Here is a 20,150-nt window from a genome sequence, read left to right on the forward strand (position 1 = left end):
AGCTTGCATTCTGTCTGGGGAGGGGAGGTGAAGAAAAAAGTATAATTTTAGATTGCTTTGAATGTACAGAAAACCAAGAAAGGAGTCAGTGAGAAATGTAGGGTAGGGTGTAATGGTGATGCTGTTTTATATAGGGTGAGAAAAGAACTAAAGTTTGAGAAGAGATCTGGATGAAATGACATTCTAGGCAGAAGAAATGGTTATGGCAAAGACCCATAGTTGGGACTGACCTTGGGGGTTAGAATCTAAGTGAGCAAAATAGAAAATGAAAGATAAAGCATGAAGTGGGAGATGGTGAGGGTGGAGGGGTGGGCAGAAGGATTGGGGGAGAGAAGTAGGAGCCAATTCATAGTCATGTAGGCTATGGTGAAATGCTTGAATTTTATTCTGAGTGTGGGAGAGTTGTACACAGAAGAGTGATGTGATCTGATTTACAACTTTAAATGGTCACTGGAAAATTCACTGTAGGGAAGCAACAGTAGAAGTAGGAGGACCAGTTAGGAGGCTGCTGCATCAGTGTAGGTCTGAAGTCTTTACACCAAGGTGAACCCAAGTAAAACACTCTTTCCTGGAAAAAAAAATCTACTGTCTTAAACTCCTGTCCGTTTGCCATTGCATCGCTCCTTCTGCTTGATGAAACAAAGACATGTGTCTCATCCATTTTCAGTCTTACATGCTTCATTGCCCTAGATCCTCAACTATGAAACTATAGGACAGTTCAAAATACTGATGTTGGCAAAGCATTCTTTAAACAAGGCACCAAAGACTTCTTGTGTTTATCTGTCTTACAAGTAAGTGGTGAAATGTGGCCTTTGAAATATTGAGATGTTCTGAGTGTCCTATATGTTGTAGTGTGGAGTGGTGGAACTGGTATTAATTTTTCTTCAGTGGCACTGCTTGTAATTTTATTGTCAAACGATGATGCAAAAAAATCCTCTTACAGTGTAATTTATTGATAAAATATTCAGACTTGAAAAGTGATAGCATGAATTTTTTTAATGAAGAAAGATGAAAAGTATCAGTAAAAATGTAAATTAGCTTAACATTTTTACATAGACCTTAAAGTTGCCTTTGAAACTTCATATAATTTAAATTAGTGTTATTCATTGCAAAAACTAGGAAATTGTATAAGACTGGTGCACTGTTAAAAGACCCATCACTGCTTTTACATCAATATGTTTTCTTCAGAAACCGTTGCACTTCATGAAATAGCAGAAGACATTGATTAGATTATAAGGAAAAACTCCCTTATAGATTAATGAATGCAAAGATTAACTTAAAATACTTTAATTTGAATTGATTTTACTTGAATACTTTGAGACTGAAACCCAAGTACCTCTAGGCATGGAAGTATAAAGAATGAGCTAAAAGGGGACCCTATCACTCATTTCTCTATGTATATCCTATTTTAATTTAGGAGCACCATATTCACAAAGAGGCCTTGGTTGCCTAAAATCTGAGTCCTAGCTTCTATCAAACATTCAGTGTTGACACTAAAATATAAATGGTGTTAAGTTCAAGACATTAAATAATTGCATCTTTTAAAACAAAGTGTGAGGAAATGGAATTGACTCATACCTGGCTTATAATAAAAAAAGAGCTTATCATGATGATGGATATTAACACATTTATTTGTAGAGAAACATGAAATCAAACTGTCTCTGATATAAAGTAAGTATGATATGGCTAGTTGGCTTAATTTTTAAGGTTGGGTTTTGCTAATTAGAGAAATAGACCTGTTTTAATACTCTGAAAGAGCAAAATCTACAGTTTTAAAGTTTTGATCAATTTAAAATCAAAACAAGTGGTAAGGTAAATTTTTTTCAAAAATATCATTTTGACTTTCCCATTTTCAGTCATACTGACCTTAAGACATTTTAGATCAACCTTTCTGCTGCAAACAATAAATAATGCTGACTAAAATATATATGTATAGATAAAAACTATCATCTTAAAAGCACCTAAAAGCTGACAAGACAGTAAGAAATTATCAGGCAAAAACCTAAATTAAGGTAGGAACCAAAGAAGCGCTAAAACTCTTTTTCATGAGAGCATTTGCAGTTCAGTTCAGTCGCTCAGTCGTGTCCAACTCTTTGCAACCCCATGGACTGCAGCACGCCAGGCCTCCCTGTCCATCACCAACTCCCGGAGTTTACTCAAACTCATGTCCATTGAGTCGGTGATGCCGTCCAACCATCTCATCCTCTGTCGTCCCCTTCTCTTTCTGCTTTCAATCTTTCCCAGCATCAGGGTCTTTTCAGATGAGTCAGTTCTTCACATCAGGTGGAGTTTCAGCTTCAGCATCAGTCCTTCCAATGAATATTCAAGACTGATTTCCTTTAGGAAGGACTGGCTGGATCTCCTTGCAGTCCAAGGGACTCTTGAGTTTTCTCCAACACCACGGTTCAAAAGCATCAATTCTTCGGCGCTCAGCTTTCTTTATAGTCCAACTCTCACATCCATACATGACTACTGGAAAAATCATAGCTTTGACTAGATGGACCTTTGTTAGCAAAGTCTCTGCTTTTTAATATGCTGTTTAGGTTGATCACAACTTTTCTTCTAAGGAGCAAGTCTTTTAATTTCATGGCTGCAGTCACCAGCTACAGTGATTTTGGAGGCCAAAAAAAATAAAGTCTCTCACTGTTTCCACTGTTTCCCCATCTATTTGCCATAAACTGATGGGACCAGATGCCATGATCTTCGTTTTCTGAATGTTGAGCTTTAAGCCAACTTTTTTTTTGTAGAAGTGGTTAAATCTTAAAGTGGAGTAATGTCTTCAGTGTGCTGCAAGTAAATAACTGACAATTTAGAATTCTGTATCAGCTCAAAAATTTTCAGAACAAAGGTGAAATAAAAATGTTTTCTCAGGGAATCCCCTGATAGTCCCATAGTTAGGACGCTCTGCTTTCACCATCATGGGCCTGGGTTCTATCCCTGGTTGGGGAAGAACTAAGATCCTGAAAGTCACACAGCAGTGAGGCTAAAATAAAAAGCATTATCTCAAGCAAAAATTGTGTTTTCTACCTGCAAACGAGATTATGTATGTAAGGTATAAAACAGTAATCCTAATAATGACATGTGGATTTAAAAAATAAACTGAAATACATGACAACAAACAACCCATAATAGTCATCAGTTGATAAATAAACACAATGTGTATACCCATCTTGTAATAGCATAGAATATTTCTCAGCCATAAAACGGAAGTTTTATGATACATGCTGATACATGTTGTAGCATGGAAGAAGCTTGAAAATGTTGTTCTGAATGAATAAAGCTGATTACAGAAGACTGTACATTGTATGATTCCAGTTACATGAAATATAGAGAAAGTAACTGGTGGTATCATAGATCTGGGGGGTTGTGAGGAAATGGGGGGACAGCTGTGAATGTGTATGGGGTTTCTTTGGGGGAAGTGATGAATATGTTCTAAAATTGATTATGGTGGTGGTTGCACAACTCTGAATGTGCTAAAAACCGTTAAACTGTATACTTTAAATGGGTGAAATATATGGTGTATAAGTTTTATCTCAATATAACTGTTATTAAAAGATACATGATAATGGTAATGTAGCATTTGGGTTGGGGAAGGATTATTTAAGATGTTTTAAAGTCCTTGTACTGTTTGGTAGTATGATAAATATAGGTGTATATATATATATTTTAGATATATAGGTTGACTTTCTAAGATAGGCACTACAATGATATAGAGTACATATATAACTTCCAAACTAGTAGAAGGAGAGTAGTACACTAACAAAGAAATAATCAGTTGAAGATACCAAGAAAGAATACAAAAGGATAAAAAATAAAATCCAACAATAATCTTTTTACAAACAGTATCTTAAGAATAAAAATACAGAAAGGTTGGAAGTAAGATGATGGTAAAAGATATGCTATGCATATATTAGAAAAACAAAAGCCAGTATATTAACATTAGACATGATAGACTTTAAGACTAAAAACACTTCTAGAATTAAAGAGGGTCATTTTATAGTGATAAAAATTTGGTTAGCCAAGGAAATATAATTTTAAATTTGTATATACTTAATTGTGAAGCTTTGAAATATGCAATGCATGAATTCAGAGAGCTATCAGGAGAAATATATAAGCTCAAAATCATAATGCAAGATTTCTTCTTTCATTAACTGATAGAACAAGCATAAAAAAAAAGTAAGGATTTAGAAGATTAGAGCAACATGATGAATAAATCTAGTAAGTGAGACATTTATAACATTCCACCCAATAACTAGAGAATTTTAGGCACACATTTTTTTTTTTACCAAAACTGACCGTGTTCTGTGACATAAAACTGTTCTCAAAATTCAAAGAATTGAAACAATTCAGGGCATGTATTAGAACCTCAATGAAATTAAGCTTAAAAATCAAAGAAATAAGTTGCGACCTGGAAGATACAATATGCTAAGAATTTTTAAAAATTCTGACATGGGTCAAGAAAATATAGTGGAAGTAGAAAATTATTCTAACTCAATAATAAGAAAATTACCTCAAAATTTGTAAATGTGTCTAAAGAGGTACTTAGAGGAAAATATGACACCCTATATACTTACTTTAGAAATGAAAAATTAATGAAACTAAGCATTATTTTCAAGAAGCAAGAAAAAGACTAAAACTCAAGGAGAAGCAAGGATATAAGAGGAAATAAGACAAATATAAAAATTAATAAAACAGAAAACATACAATAGAGAGGATTTATAATCTCGTATCCTTCAAGTCTTCACTCAAATGTTATTTTCTGCATGAGGCCCACCCTAAACACTCCATTTGAAATTGTAATTTGTCTTTTTTGAGGGACCCCTACAGTCTGGAGTCACCTTGCTTTCCTCCATACCACTTTTCATCCTCTAAGATATTTTACAAATGATTTTATAATTTTGTTTATTGTACCACAATGATATATTGTACAGTACAGGGAATATAGCCAGTATTTTATAACTATCAGTGGTGTATAAGCTTTACAAATTGTGAATCACTATGTTGTACATCGGAAATGTATTAATATTGTAAATCAACTATAATTCAGATTTTTAAATTATTTAAAAATTTTTGGTTATTGTTTTTGTCTTTCTCTTCCCATTTGAATATAAGCTCATAAGTACATAATTACAAGGAATTTTGTCTGTTTATAGATATATTTCGAATGCCTACCACATGCTAGATTCTCAGTATTTCTTACAATAATTGAATGAATAAACAGGCTACAATTTATTTCTTTGAAAATACTGATAAAATTAACAATACTCTGGTAAATTTTATCAAGAAGAACAAATGGCATATATAATCAATACAGGCATTTCTTATTTTATTGTGCTTTATTGCACTTCACAGATTCTGCATTTTTTACAAATTGAAGGTTTGTGGCAGCCTGTGTCGAGCAAGTCTATTGGTGCCATTTTTTCCAACAGCATTTGCTCACTTCATGTCTCTGTGTCACATTTTGGTAATTCTTGCAATATTTCAAATCCTCCACCAGCAGAAAGATTATGACTTGCTAAAGGCTGTATATTGTCACTCTGCTTATTTAACTTATACACCGAGTACATCATGAGAAACGCTGGGCTGGAGGAAGCACAAGCTGGAATCAAGATTGTCGGGAGAAATATCAATAACCTCAGATATGCAGATGACACCACCCTTATGGCAGAAAGTGAAGAAGAACTAAAGGGCCTCTTGATGAAAGTGAAAGAGGAGAGAGAAAAAGTTGGCTTAAAGATCAGCATTCAGAAAACTAAGATCATGGCATCTGGTCCCATCACTTCATGGGAAATCAAGGGGGAAACAGTAGAAACAGTGGCTGACTTTATTTTTCTGGGCTCCAAAATCACTGCAGATGGTGATTGCAGCCATGAAATTAAAAGACTCTCACTCCCTGGAAGGAAAGTTATGACCAACCTAGAGAGCATATTAAAAAGCAGAGACATCAATCACTTTGTCAACAAAGGTCCGTCTAGTAAAGGCTATGCTATGGTTTGTCCAATGGTCATGTATGGATGTGAGAGTTGGACTATAAAGAAAGCTGAGTGCCGAAGAATTGATGCTTTTGAACTGTGGTGCTGGAGAAGACTCTTGAGAGTCCCTTGAACTGCAAGGAGGTGCAACTAGTCCATCCTAAAGGCGATCAGTCCTGAGTGTTCATTGGAAGGACTGATGTTGAAGCTGAAACTCCAATACTTTGACCACCTGATGCGAAGAGCTGACTCTTTTGGAAAGACCCTGATGCTGGGAAAGATTGAGGGCAGGAGGAGAAGGGGATGACAGAGGATGAGATGTTTGGATGGCATCACTGACTGAATGGACATGGGTTTGGGTGGACTCAGGGAGCTGGTGATGGACAGGGAGGCCTGGCGTGCTATGGTTCATGGGGTTGCAAAGAGTCCGACACGACTGAGCAACTGAACGAACTGACTGACTGAACTGAAAGGCTTAGATGATGGTCAGCATTTTTTTAGCAATGAAGTATTTTTAAGTTAAGGTGCATACCTTTTTTTAGACACAATGCAGTTGTGCACTTAATAGACTACAGTATGGTGTAAATATAATTTTTATATGCACTGGGAAACCAGAATATTTGTGACGTACAATATTGCAATAGTCACTTTACTGTGGTGGTCTGGAACCAAACTTGCAGTATCTCCAGGGTATGCCTGTTTTAGGAATGAAAAGAGAGACATGAGTTTAACAATAAATGACATAATTTGAACAGCTTTATATGCCAATAAATTAGAAAATTTAGATGAATTAGACAAATAGAAAAAAAATTCTTAAACTGTTTCATGAAGAAGTAGAAAACCTGAAAGTCCTATAATCATATAAGAAATTATATCAGTGGCTTCAGTTTTTCCCAGAAAGAAAATCCTAGGTCTGTAAGCCTGTGACAGTTTGTTCTTCATTCAAAGATTAATTATTTCATTTTGTTACAAATTATTCTAGAGCATGGAAAAAGAGGAAACATTCCTAATTCATTTTGAGTTACCTGAGTAACCTGGGAATAGTATGAGAAAGGAAAATTGAAATTCATTTCACGAACATAAATGGAAAATTTCTTACTGACAAAACATTAGTATGCTCAATTGGAAGTATATAGAATGATAAAAAATCGTGACCCAATTCAGCTTATCTCAGGGAGACAGAATTGGTTTAATATAAGAAATTAAGTTAATAAAATTAGATTGAGTTAGAAATTCAATTACTGTACCTTAATAGGTTATAGGGCACTTCCTTAGCCTGATAAGCATTATCTGTATTTTAAATAAACAAAAAACTGCCAGAGAAGCAAAATACTGACATTAACAGATATTGACCAGGATAATGATTATGGGAGTGTAAATTGGTATAATTACTCTGGAAAATTCAACTTCAACTACATTGAAAATACACATACCCACTAGTTTTACCTCTAGGTATATACGCTAGAGAAACTCCTGTGTGGACACCACGATACCTACACTCAAAGGTTTATAGCAGCACTATTCATGATAGTGACAAACTAGAAACCATCCAGTGTCAATCAGTAGAAGAATGGATAAATAATGAGCTACTATTCAGCAACGAAAATACACAGCTGCGCTATATCCCCTCTTGGATGAATCTTTCAAACCACAATTTGTATATAAAGCAGTAAATCACACAAAAGGATAAATATTGTATTATTCTACTTATAAAATATCTAGAGTACTCAAGTTCATAAATACAGAAAGTAGGATGGTGATCGATAGGGGCTGGGTTGTAGGCAGAGCAGGGAGTTAATGTTTTAAGGATACAGAGTTTAGTCTGGGATGATGAAAAAGTTCTGGAGATGAATGGTGCTGAGCGTTGTACAACAATGTGAATGTACTTAATGCCACTGACCTGCACACTAAAAAATGGTTGAAATGGTAATTTTTTGTTATGTATACTTAATGACAGTAAGTTAATAGATTACTGTTGTATACATAAAATAGAATTTGATTTATATAAAATTCAAAAGTAAGAAAACTATATTGTTTAGGAATATATAAATATGTAGTAATACTTTTAAGAAAAACAAGAACATCATCACAAAAATTAGTGATTAGTGTAGAAGTAATTTTTTTGGCAAGTCAATATAATTTTTGGCATCTGTTGTGGAAAGAATTTGAAAAACTGCATGATATAGCTGTAACCTATTTCATTTGCTTTTTAATATAAACTAGATTTCTCATTTTCTATATCTGTAAAAATTAAAATAGAATCTGTCTGAATCCCTATTTTCTTCATCAATAGCTAACATTTATCCTTGGATCGTGAACTAATCAGGGAAAATAAAAAACCCAATCATCTCATCAAAAGATGCATATCTAGTAAAATTTTACTGTTTATGTTTTAATATTTACTTACCAAAATTTGTAATATAAAATGTTGCTTTATTCAATTGTATACCAAAATAATTAAAAAATTAACTCAATCCAGAGCAAAATTTATATTGCTTAGAAACTTAGAGTCAAGGAAATTGAAAGTTTCATATATATTTTTATAATATTTCCATACCCTATTTATGATAGGAAAATCAGCAAAAGTTTTTCAAGCATATTACATTAGGGTAAGATTCTGTGGGGTGAGTGGAATGGAAATATGAAATCAAAGAAAAAAGGATTAGAAAACTTTATTTTAAAAAAATCTTGTTCATATTTTTAATTGAAATTGGCCATTAAATCACTATATTATGTAGATCCATTGAATATGTTTTAAATAATGATGGATATAATATTTAAAAGAGTGATGTTACAGTTTTCTTTTACATATTTAAACTTGTGGTTAAAAGTTTTCAGTGTCAGCTTAAAAATGTGTGAAGGGGTACATTGCTTTTCAAAATTCTTTTAGGGATATGAACAAATAATTTTAAAAGTTACTGATCAACTACATCTGGGAAGGAGAAGCCAGAAAAGAAGTCTAAGAAGAGGGGGGAGGAAGCAATCAGTATCAACCTCATGGCCTAATGAAGAAAATATTTCAAGATGGAGAAAGAAAACTTTGTCAAATTATTATGACAATTAAAATGAGGGCTGAAAATTGGCCATTGTCATTGGAAACATGACCATCTTAAGTTTCCATGACAAGAGAGGCTTAAATGGTACAATAGAAATGAAAGCCTGATTGGAATGGAGCACTCAGAAAATGGGGACGTAGAAACAGTGGGCAGCTCCCTTTAGGCAGTCTGATATAAAAGGTAACAGCATTGGAGCAAAAGAGAGAGTGGGAAGTAAAAGGGAGGGAGAAATCTGTGAATAACTAGAGGTGTTAATTGGGGCTTCCCTGGTGGCTCAGCTGGTAAAGAATCGGCCTGCAATGTGGGAGACCTGGGTTTGATCCCTGTGTTGGGAAGATGCCCTGGAGAAGGGAAAGGCTACCCACTCCAATATTCTGGCCTGGAGAATTCCATGGACTGTATAGTCCATGGGGTTGCAAAGAGGTGGACAAGATTGAGAGGTGTTAATTACAGGAGCCAAATCTTAAATAGATAGTAAGGGATAGGATCCAGTGTAAAAGTGGGAGATTCAGCCTTCAGTAGCAAAAGGTACATACAGTCCATCCACGAATAACAGGAAGGAAGGCAAAGGTAGAGGTAGGTTCAAAGATTTGGTATGTATTCTTAAAGTTGGGCTTCCCAGGTGGCTCAGATGGTAAAGAATCTGCCTGCAGTGCAGGAAACCCAGATTCAATCTCTGGGTTGGGAATATCCCCTGGAGAAGGGCACTCCAGTGTTCTTGCCTGGAGAATTCCATGAACAGAGGAGCCTGGTGGGCTACAGTCCATGGGGTAGCAAAGAGTTGGACATGACTGAGCAACTAACACTCTTACACTCTTAAAGTTTCTAGTGATGTTAAGAGGTAAGGTCAATACTTGAGAGCAGGAAAGAGAAGAGGATTTTGAAAGTTTGAAGAGTAAGGAGAATGAAATAGCAGTAGGTATACTGAATGGTGCTTAGAGCCTGTTTAAAATTTGTGCTCACAAATTTGAACTCGTGTATTTTTCTCTGGTAAGGTTCAGCTGCCTCTATGGCTAGCATAGAATAAATGAAGAGTTGAGTTTAACTAGAACTAGGAATTTGCCCGGAGAAGGCAATGGCACCCCATTCCAGTACTCTTGCCTGGAAAATCCCATGGATGGAGGGGCCTGGTGGGCTGCAGTCCAGGGGGTCGCTAAGAGTCGGACATGACTGAGTGACTTCACTTTCACTTTTCACTTTCATGCACTGGAGAAGGAAATGGCAGCCCACTCCAGTGTTCTTGCCTGGAGAATCCCAGGGACAGGGGAGCCTGGTGGGCTGCCATCTATGGGGTCGCACAGAGTCGGACACGACTGAAACGACTTAACAGCAGCAGCAGCAGGAATTTGTCAGCTGAACTTCTCAGAAGGAGAGGAACATAGGGGAGGTGGAGATATATGTTAGTGATAATGGTGATGAACTGTGAAATCTAACTGGGATAAGAAGTGACAGTATAGGAAGAGGGGTTTGATGAATGGTGGAAAAGTGACAGGACTAGTGGATTGGAGATTCCGATGGTGCATTCTGCAGTAGGTGAGCCAAAAAGAGAAGACGGTCATCCAAGAGTCTGTATATCCCAAGGATTAGCCGCACAATTGATTTCTAAATTTAGATGGTGCTCTTCTCTTTCTATACTCTCCTGTAGGGAAAATGGAGGGGAGGGGGTCATCAACAAGGTAGTTCTCAAATCTGTATTCTGTAATTCTAATCTCTTTGCTGCACCTCAGTTCTTCAGTTTCAATGCCTGCAAGCCTTGTCTTGATGCTCCACCAGCATTTTATACTAATTGTATATAAATTTCTCTAAGCAGTTCCTCTTTCTAATTTGCATCTTTTGGACTACTGTTCTTCCTTTCTGACTCTTCTCTGACTCCTTTCCTCTTCTTGCCTCCAGCTTTAATCATTATCAAATAAGTTAGCTTGTTCAATATTTATTGGATCCATCCTCCATCTGCATTTCCAGTATCATGGCTTTATAAATTGTTAATAGTCACCAAAATGATGGCATCTTTATAATTATTCCCCCCCCCCCCGCCAATACCAGGTTAGTTTCCAAGATAATAGCCACAGATCTTCTAAAAAACTTTTTGGGGCTTTCCAGTTCTTTTAGAATAATGTTCAATGTCCATGGTTTAGGCTCTGGCCTTCTCTTCCATTCTCGAGTCCATTGTTTCCTCTTCTTGGGGTCTTCCCAGGGCCATTCCAGTCCTCTCCCAACTCTATAGCTTATGCCTGCATTTCCCTTCCTGGGGGTATCTTCCCTTCATATCTAAGTATTAAATCCTTGGGACACAGACTTACAAGCTAGCTGTTCTGTACAAATTTTACTTGACCCCAGCTGTTGGAAATAATTTCTCCTTACTCCAGACTTGCAAAATAACTCTTTATATCTGTTAGTCATAAAAAAATTAATTTTTATAGATATGTAGCAGTGTTAAACTGAGAAGGCAATGGCACCCCACTCCAGTACTCTTGCCTGGAAAATCCCATGGACAGAGGAGCCTGGTAGGCTGCAGTCCATGGGATCGAGAAGAGTCAGACACGACTGAGCGACTTCACTTTCACTTTTCACTTTCATGCATTGGAGAAGGAAATGGCAACCCACTCCAGTGTTCTTGCCTGGAGAATCCCAGGGACGGGGGAGCCTGGTGGGCTGCCATCTCTGGGGTTGCACAGAGTTGGACATGACTGAAGCAACTTAGCAGCAGCAGCAGTGTTACATTTATTTTTGCATATATTTTATTTTAATCTTTACAAAAATGAAGTGAGATTTTATTTAACACCACTTAAAAGATGTGAAACCTGGGAATGATAGAATTAAATGGTATATACTTGTCAATGTCAGTTTTGCCTTTGAATAATTTATATGCTAATTTTCCTACTGTTTCTGTATTTTGTCCTTAAGGCCCTGAGTCAAGACTTTGCACTTAATAGGCAGTCTTATTTGAGTAAATAGAGGACTAGATTTATGGAAGTAAAAGTGCTTTTAAGTAGTTTGTGCACATGTTAATAACCTTTTTAAAAGTTGTGACCTTTATTAAGTCTGGCAGCAAGAAAAAGAAAATCACCAAAGCTGACCGGTTGAGGCAGATACAAGAGGAAGAAGAGAAACGACAAAAGGAAGAAGGTATAAAACACACAGTGATAACTGTTTTCATATGCAGGTAATGCTAACAATAGGTTGGCATTTCTGTCATCCAGTCAATACTTTTTAAAGACAATTTTCAAAATTTTTAATTTTTTGAATTTAATGTTTTATAATGGGCTTCCCTGGTAGCTCAGTGGTAAAGTATCCTCCTGCAATGCAGAAGATGCAGGTTTGATCCCTGGGTCGGAAAGATCCCCTAAAGAAGGAAATGGCAGCCCACTCTAGTATTCTTGCCTGGGAAATCCCGTGGACCAGAGGAGCCTGGTGGACTACAGTCCATGGAGTCACAAAAGAGTCGGACACAACTTAGCAACTAAACAACAGTGTTTTATAGTAGCTGTTTATTTTTTAAAGCATATCACCAATCACTTTCAGATATATCTTGAAGGAGAGTTGCCAGATAAAATACAGGATACCCAGTTAAATTTGAATTTCAGATAAACAATGGACAATTTGGGATAATTTACCCACGCGATATTTAGGATATACTTGAACCAAAATAAAAACCAGTCCATTATTTATCTGAAATTCAAATTCATCTGAGCATCCTATATTTTTATTTGCTAAATATGGCAATCCTATATTAAAGTGTTTATATCATTACTTACTGATTAAATTGAGAGCTTTGGTGCTGATTGTGCAGTAAGAATTCTTAAACTCAAATTAAATATGGGAAATATATACTAGCAAGAAACACATAGAACAGCCTAAGTTCTTACAGTGTAATAATATCTATTTGTCAAATTTAAAGAGGATTTTCATTTGTTAAAGAATGTCAGGTAGAAATTAATAAAAATTTGGTTATTTAAAATATGGAAAAGTGACTTTAAAAATCTGACTAGTTCAGATAGTTGTAGCTTTTAACATGAAGAACATCTGTTGATTCATACTTGGGTTTTAAATGTCTGTCCTTAGCTTCCCAGGTGGCTCAGTGGTAAGGAATCTGCCTACCAATGCAGGAGATGCAGGTTTGAGATCCCCTGGAGGAAGAAATGGCAACCCACTCCAGTATTTTTTCCTGGAAAATCCCATGGACAGAGGAGCCTGGCAGGGTTACAGTCCATGAGATCGCAAAGAGTCAGACATGACTTAGCAACTGAGCACCACCAGCACATTAGTTTCCAAGTTGACTTTTTATTAATAATCATATAAATCCTTTAGGTGACTTATGATAAGAATACAGTATCAGGACCTACTGCTTGGGGAATGTTTTATTATTTTGGGTTAAACTCTTATTCTTTAGCATATATTTCATGTTTTATTTTTTAACAGTGAAAGCGAGAGAAAATTTAGGTAGTTACTTCTGATGGTGTGGATGTCACGAGATTATGGAAATCTGAAGATTTTACCTCTTCTTAATTACCCATGATAGATCTGTCACTTTTCATTTATTAAAATCATTATTAGATTGCTATAAACTTTTTGGAGAAGAGAAATATCATTGTGGGCCAGAAATTTTGAGAGTCATGTTGTTTTTTTGAAAGAAATCTGGCAGTTTTATTTCTACCACATGATAAAAGGTGTGACTTATATCTAGTATTCTACCACCACTATATCTTAAATATTCGAAGTCACTTTAAGTGCTTAAAAACAGACTAAAAAATTTTCTTGCCGTTGTTCTTTAGAGGAAGCACGTGTGAAATATGAAAAAGAAGAAATGGAAAGACTTGAAATACAACGAATTGAGAAAGAAAAATTGCGAAAACTTGAAGCAAAAGTAAGTAAACATTAAGGATATTATTACTGAAGACAAACTATGTGGCTGTCAGATCTATTTTGGAGAAGGAAATGCAACCCACTCCGGTATTCTTGCCTGGGAGATCCTATGGACAGACTAGCTTGGTGGGCTACAGTCCATTGGGTCACGAAAAGTCAGACATGACTTAGAAACTAAAACAACAGCAATCAGATCTATTTGGCCATGTAATATCATTCTCTTCCATCAGTTCAGTTCAGTTGCTCAGTCGTGTCCAACTCTTTGCGACCCCATGAACCACAGCATGCCAGGCTTCCTGGTCCATCACCAAATCCTGGAGTCCACCCAAACCCATGTCCATTGAGTTGGTGATACCATCCAACCATCTTTTCCTCTGTCGTCCCCTTCTCCTCCTGCCCTCAATCTTTCCCAGCATCAGGGTCTTTTTCAGTGAGTCAGCTCTTCGCATCAGGTGACCAAAGGATTGGAGTTTCAGCTTCAACATCAGTCCTTCCAGTGAACACCCAGGACTGATCTCCTTTAGGATGGATTGGTTGGATCTCCTTGCAGTCCAAGGGACTCTCAAGAGTCTTCTGCAACACCACCGTTCAAAAATATTTAGGCCTGTATGAACTGGTTTTTGGAGAAGGCAGTGGCAACCCACTCCAGTACTCTTGCCTGGAAAATCCCATGGACGGAGGAGCCTGGTAGGCTGCAGTCCATTGGGTCACTAAGAGTCGGACACGACTGAGCGATTTCACTTTCACTTTTCACTCTCATGAATTGGAGAAGGAAATGGCAACCCACTCCAGTGTTCTTGCCTGGAGAATCCCAGGGGCGGAGGAGCCTGATAGGCTGCAGTCCATGGGGTTGCACCGAGTTGGACACGACTGAAGTGACTTAGTAGCAGCAGCAGAACTGGTTTAACTCATTTGATCCTACCATAAAGTTATGGTGGGTAAATTATTACTCACATTTCACAGATGAGGAAATTGGGGAATATGGATAGATTAAGCAGCTAATAAATTTCATAGCCAAGACTTAGACAGAAGTAGTCTTGCTTCAGAGCTCATGCATATAACCATTAAGTTATTATTCTCAATCTATCTTATAGATAATTAAATAGGGGCCAAAAAATGTTCACATTCTACCTCTCCTTTTAAAATTTCACTTCTCTTTTTCACCAGATTTATTCTTTATTGGATCGGTAGTTCTGAGACCTTTTAATCTCAGGACAAAGCCTCATTACTATTAAAAAGTAAAGATCCCCAAGACGTTTTTGTTTAGATGGTTTATATTATCAATATTTATCATATTAGAAATTAAAACAGAAATTTCAAAATATCTATTGTACTAATAGAGATTAGACATTGTTAGATGTAAACATGAATTAAAAAATAAGTACATTAAACATACTTAAAGAAAAAAGCAATTGCAGTATTTTTTGAGGTATAAAATTATATTAGTTTCAGATGTATGACATAATGATTCAATAGTTGTATGTATTGTGAAATGGTCCCACAATAAGTCTAGTTAACATCCATTACCACATAAATGTATATTTAAATTAGGGAAATGTGTGGCATTGTTTATATCTCTTAAAGCTCTTTAATGTCTGACTTAACAAAAAACAACTGGATCTCATATGTATGCTAAGTCACTTCAGTCGTGTCCGACTCTGCGACCCTATGGACTGCAGCCTGCCGGGCTCCTATGTCCATGAGATTTCTCTAGGCAAGAATACTGGAGTGGGTTGCTATGCCTTCGTCCAAGAGATCTTCCCGACCCAAGGATCTAACCTGAATCCCTTACATCTAACCTGCATTGGCAGGCAGGTTCTTTACCACTAGTGCCACCTGGGAAGCCCTCCTGGATCTCCTCCCTACTTCATTATTCCATCTGTTACAGTGTGTGTTGTTTCGATTGAAGTAAATATAAAGAAAGAAAATTTGGCCTCATACAGATAGTTGGAAAAAGGAGAGATATTGTGACAGCCTTTCAGATAATTGTGGATTCTTGCCTTGATCCTATACTGAAACTCAAGAGGTGGTAGCATCTTAATGTGGAATCTGAAACCAAATTAATGAACTTTATGTACTCTGTTACACTAAAATGTTGATCTATTTTTATACTCTGAATAGATCTTGTATTGACACATGATTTTGCAACATCATGACTTGATAGCTTGGGAAAAAATGGTTCACTGAATTATTTGCTTCCAAATGTTGATGTCATCTTATAATTCATTATCAAAAAGATTGCATGCATTAGTGTCAACTCCAGTCAAACAGGAAAAGGTTTTAAGGATCGGGAAACTGTCAGGCTCCCTAGTAGTGGATACAAGTTTTCTAAAATTCAAATTTTTATTTGAAAGCTTGAATTTTATCAAGGGCAGCAGTGTTTCCTGAAAGTGACATGGTCAGTTCATTCATTTCTGACAGAAGGTCTGCCAAAGTACTCAAACAGTTGCACAGATGTTTATTTCTCAAGATAGCATTGTTCTTTGATGTGCAGCAAAAGTGCTCTATGCATTCTTGCCATCTTACCACACAGAATATCAAAAGACATACACTTCAGTTTTTACATTGAATACAATTAATAATTTTTACTTCTTCATCAGGTCATTCTTATGTGAACCTGGCTACTTATCACCCCTCTCCCCTGAAGAATATGACCACTAATAAAGCTTGTGCCTTGATTTGTACAAAGGCGCCAGCAATTTTACACCATCTTGCAAATGTGTACCCTGCAAAAAGAGCAAATAAAGTTGTAGTATTGTCATTAAAATAGATCTGACCTCACTGATTCCGAAAGAGTTTGGAGGATCCACCTGGAGGCTGCATATCACACTATGTGCACCACTGTTTCAGATGAAACCTTTTAGAAATATCAGTTACATTTAAACTAATTGTAGTGTTCATCTTGAAATTAAATATTTGTCCAGTAAATTTTAGATGCTACTTACAAAACACAAAGCTGAAATTAAAAAAATATCAATGTGTCTATCCCCATGAAACAGGATCTAGAAAGGAGAAATGAAGAGCTTGAAGAACTTTATTTATTAGAAGCATGTTTTCCTGAAGCAGAGAAATTGAAACGAGATGATAGATTCCTTTCCCAGGTAAGACTGATTTTATTTTTTTTAGCTAACACTTTTATACCATAAGAGGGAGTTATAATCCGATATCCATCTTAATAATAGGAAACTTTAAATGGGTCTATAAAAAATTTAATCTGACAAATCTCTCTCATTTGCTTGTAGCAAATTAAATTCATATAGCTTTTTAGAAATCTATTTGTCAATAATAAGATCCTTGACATTTTTATATCCTTTGATTCTGATTTAATTTGGGGGAATTTATATTGAGGAAATTATCCTAAATTAAAATATAAAAAGTTTGACCCTAAGGCAATCGAGTGTTGTTCAAAACAGTGTAGCTTTGGAAACAATATCAATGGTTAAAACGGAAAAACTGTACTAATATGGCAAAGATTATAGTTTAACTTAAAGCAAAAAAATTGTAATCACAATATGATTGGGCTTCTCTGGTGGTTCAGATGGTAGAGAATCTGCCTGCAATGTGAGAGACCCAGGTTCGATCCCTGGGTCAGAAAGATCCCTTGGAAAAGGAAATGGCAACCCACTCCAGTATTTTTGCCTGGAGAATTCCACAGACAGAGGAGCCTGGTGAGCTTCAGTCCATGGGGTTGCAAAGAGTCGTACACAACTGAGCAAGTCACACGCACATACACACACAAACAATACGATTACAAATGTAGAGTTTGCATAGACTACACAATGAATGGAATGGCATACTAAAATGACATGGCAATTAATAATTAGTAATAATTTGAGAAATATAAATTAACCCAAATGTTACCTTGTGTAAAGACAGGAGCTATATGATTAGTGAGGAAAGCAAAACAAAATCATCTCATAAACACTGTTTTAAAAGTAAAATGTGACAATAGATATAATTTCTATTTATTTGAATTATTGAAGCTTATAAGTTATATTGATGAAGAGATATTTGGGTATTTTAGAGACATCTTCAAGTAACTAAAATCGTAATATGTTTTTCGCCTGAATTGGAAAACTAGGTTATAAGAGTTCATACATTGAAAAAGAAGTAATTTAATCTTTGGTTGAATTTTCATCAGTGAGAACTTGCAAACATTTTTGTTCCACAGTGGAAACACTACATTCAATGTGATGGGAGTCCTGATCCTTCAATATCCCAAGAAATTAATACTTTTATTACCTTGTGGAAAGAGGAAACCAATGAGACTTTAGAAGAAGTGATTGAGAAGAGTAAACTAGTGCTAAATGTAAGTATTTAACCATTATTCTGTGATTTTAAATATGTAAATTATAAATAGTCTGATATTGATTCCAAAATAGAAATAAATTATTGTATTTGCCAGTTAGCAACACTACTTCTTTCTTGGTTAGGAAGAAAAATATTTGCTCATCTTTTTATTTTATTTTTTTATTTTTACCACTCCTAAAAACCTCTCTCCACCTTAGGTAAGATCAGCCTAACAAATCTGAAACATTAACTCTGAAAAGTGAAAGTAAAAGTGACGTTGCTCAGTCTTGTCCGACTCTTTGCGACCCCACGGACTGTAGCCTACCAGGCTCCTCCATCCATGGGATTTTCCAGGCAAGAGTACTGGAGTGGGTTGCCATTTTTTGCTCCAGGGGATCTTCCCGACCCAGGGATCGAACCCGCGTCTCCCGCATTGTAGGCAGACACTTTACCATCTGAGCTACCAGGGAAGTCCAAAACTGTAACACTAACTGTAAGTGTATCCAGTTCCAGAAAAAAATCAAGTTGCATCCATTTATGTAGATAACAAGTGTGAAAGTGTATGATTTTATCTTCAGCCAGAATTATCCACTTTTCAGTGATTCATTACACATATATTTTTTTTAATGTTAACTATAAGCCAAGCACCTCTTTTAAGCACTAAAAGTACAAAGATGAATAAGAATATCCTACTTTCTATTTCTGCAAATAGGATGGATAGGTTAACCTGAGGCACAACCGCTTTACCATGCACTTAAAAATGCCAGGAAAAAATGTTGTGACATTTAAATCCATTGCCTAGCTCAAAGGAAAGTAAAAGGAAAATCTTGGAGTCCATAAGACAATTCAGAAAAGTGGACAAGCGTCAAAGTCAGTGGCTTCCCAGAAAGTGTCGATTTGTTAATCTTTCGTGGCTTAGCATTGGTTTAAGGGAGCATCAGGAGGCAAAGCCTAAGGTACAAGCAAGGTAGCAAGTAGTATCAGAGAACCTTTTATGGTTGGGAGTGTCAGAAAGGTAATGTGGATAATAGATGAAAACCTACACTGCAAAGGGTGATGATATGTACTTGATTGGCTCATATTTAGCTTAATGAAGGCAAAACAATAATGTCTCTACCAAGAATTCTTAACAATGAGTGAGTCAGTAGTTAGATTGGAAGAATTTACCAGAATACAGCACAGAGAGATAGATGAAAAATTATCAAGGAGTAGTTAACAGACATGTATGATGCAGCAAAAAGGACTAAAGGTATATTGACAAGGAGTACCAGAAGGAGATGTAGAATAAGGAAGAGACAATATTCATTAGGCTGACAATTTCCCAGAGTCCTCAAACCCAACAAATCCCAAGTTAGGATAAACAGAAAGGAATCCAGACTTGGATACACCAATGTAGCAGTGGAAACTTTGGCTACCTGATACAAAGAGCTGACTCATTGGAAAGGACCCTCATGCTGGGAAAAATTAAAGGCAAAAGGAGAAGAGGATGGCAGAGGATGAAATGGTTAGGTAGTGTCACTGACTCAATGGACATGAATGTGAGCAAACTCTGGGAGATAGTGAAGGACCGAGGAGCCTGGCGTGCTGCAGTCCATGGAGTCGCAAAGAGTTGAACATGACTTAGCAACTGAACAACACCAAAAGAAAGAATTCACTCCTCTTGGTCTTTTTATTCTCTAATGCTTTTTGTTTCATTTCCTTACCATGTTACAGTTCTTGTCACTATGGTTTACTTCTCCACGGGCCTATAAAGTGGAATAACTCCAGACTGTTAAGGTCATAATATGTTTGCCTAATTTAATCTGGAAAAAAGCTTATGAGATTCATTTTACACGTGAAGAAACAGATAGTGACTTGCTTATGGTCCCCTACGAGACCTTAGATGAGCCTTACTTTGACTTTCCAAAGATTCCAAAGAGCCTCCCATGAGGGGTTTGGATGCTAATAGAGTCCTCACACAGTGTTCTTT

The 20,150-nt window shown here is 36.3% G+C and overlaps 1 protein-coding gene across 21 annotated transcripts in view; it reads left to right on the plus strand.

Annotated features, from left to right (window-relative positions):
- Positions 1-20,150, plus strand: part of DNAI7 (dynein axonemal intermediate chain 7) — an 82,762-nt gene that overhangs the window by 6,106 nt on the left and 56,506 nt on the right. For 13 of the 21 annotated variants that reach the window (XM_081483751.1, XM_081483756.1, XM_081483761.1 and 10 more), the window contains 4 exons: positions 12,070-12,154; positions 13,801-13,892; positions 16,891-16,992; positions 18,063-18,200. In XM_081483751.1, the coding sequence (XP_081339877.1) occupies positions 13,833-13,892; positions 16,891-16,992; positions 18,063-18,200 (300 nt within the window). In that variant the 5' untranslated portion in view covers positions 12,070-12,154; positions 13,801-13,832. Of the gene's footprint in view, positions 1-12,052; positions 12,155-13,800; positions 13,893-16,890; positions 16,993-18,062; positions 18,201-20,150 lie in introns of all 21 variants that reach the window. The other 8 variants (XM_081483741.1, XM_081483753.1, XM_081483740.1 and 5 more) reach the window with 2 other exon arrangements.

This window comes from Giraffa tippelskirchi, chromosome 4 (assembly GCF_054371585.1).
Source record: "Giraffa tippelskirchi isolate mGirTip1 chromosome 4, T2T-mGirTip1v1.2.pri, whole genome shotgun sequence".
Classification (NCBI taxonomy): domain Eukaryota; kingdom Metazoa; phylum Chordata; class Mammalia; order Artiodactyla; family Giraffidae; genus Giraffa; species Giraffa tippelskirchi.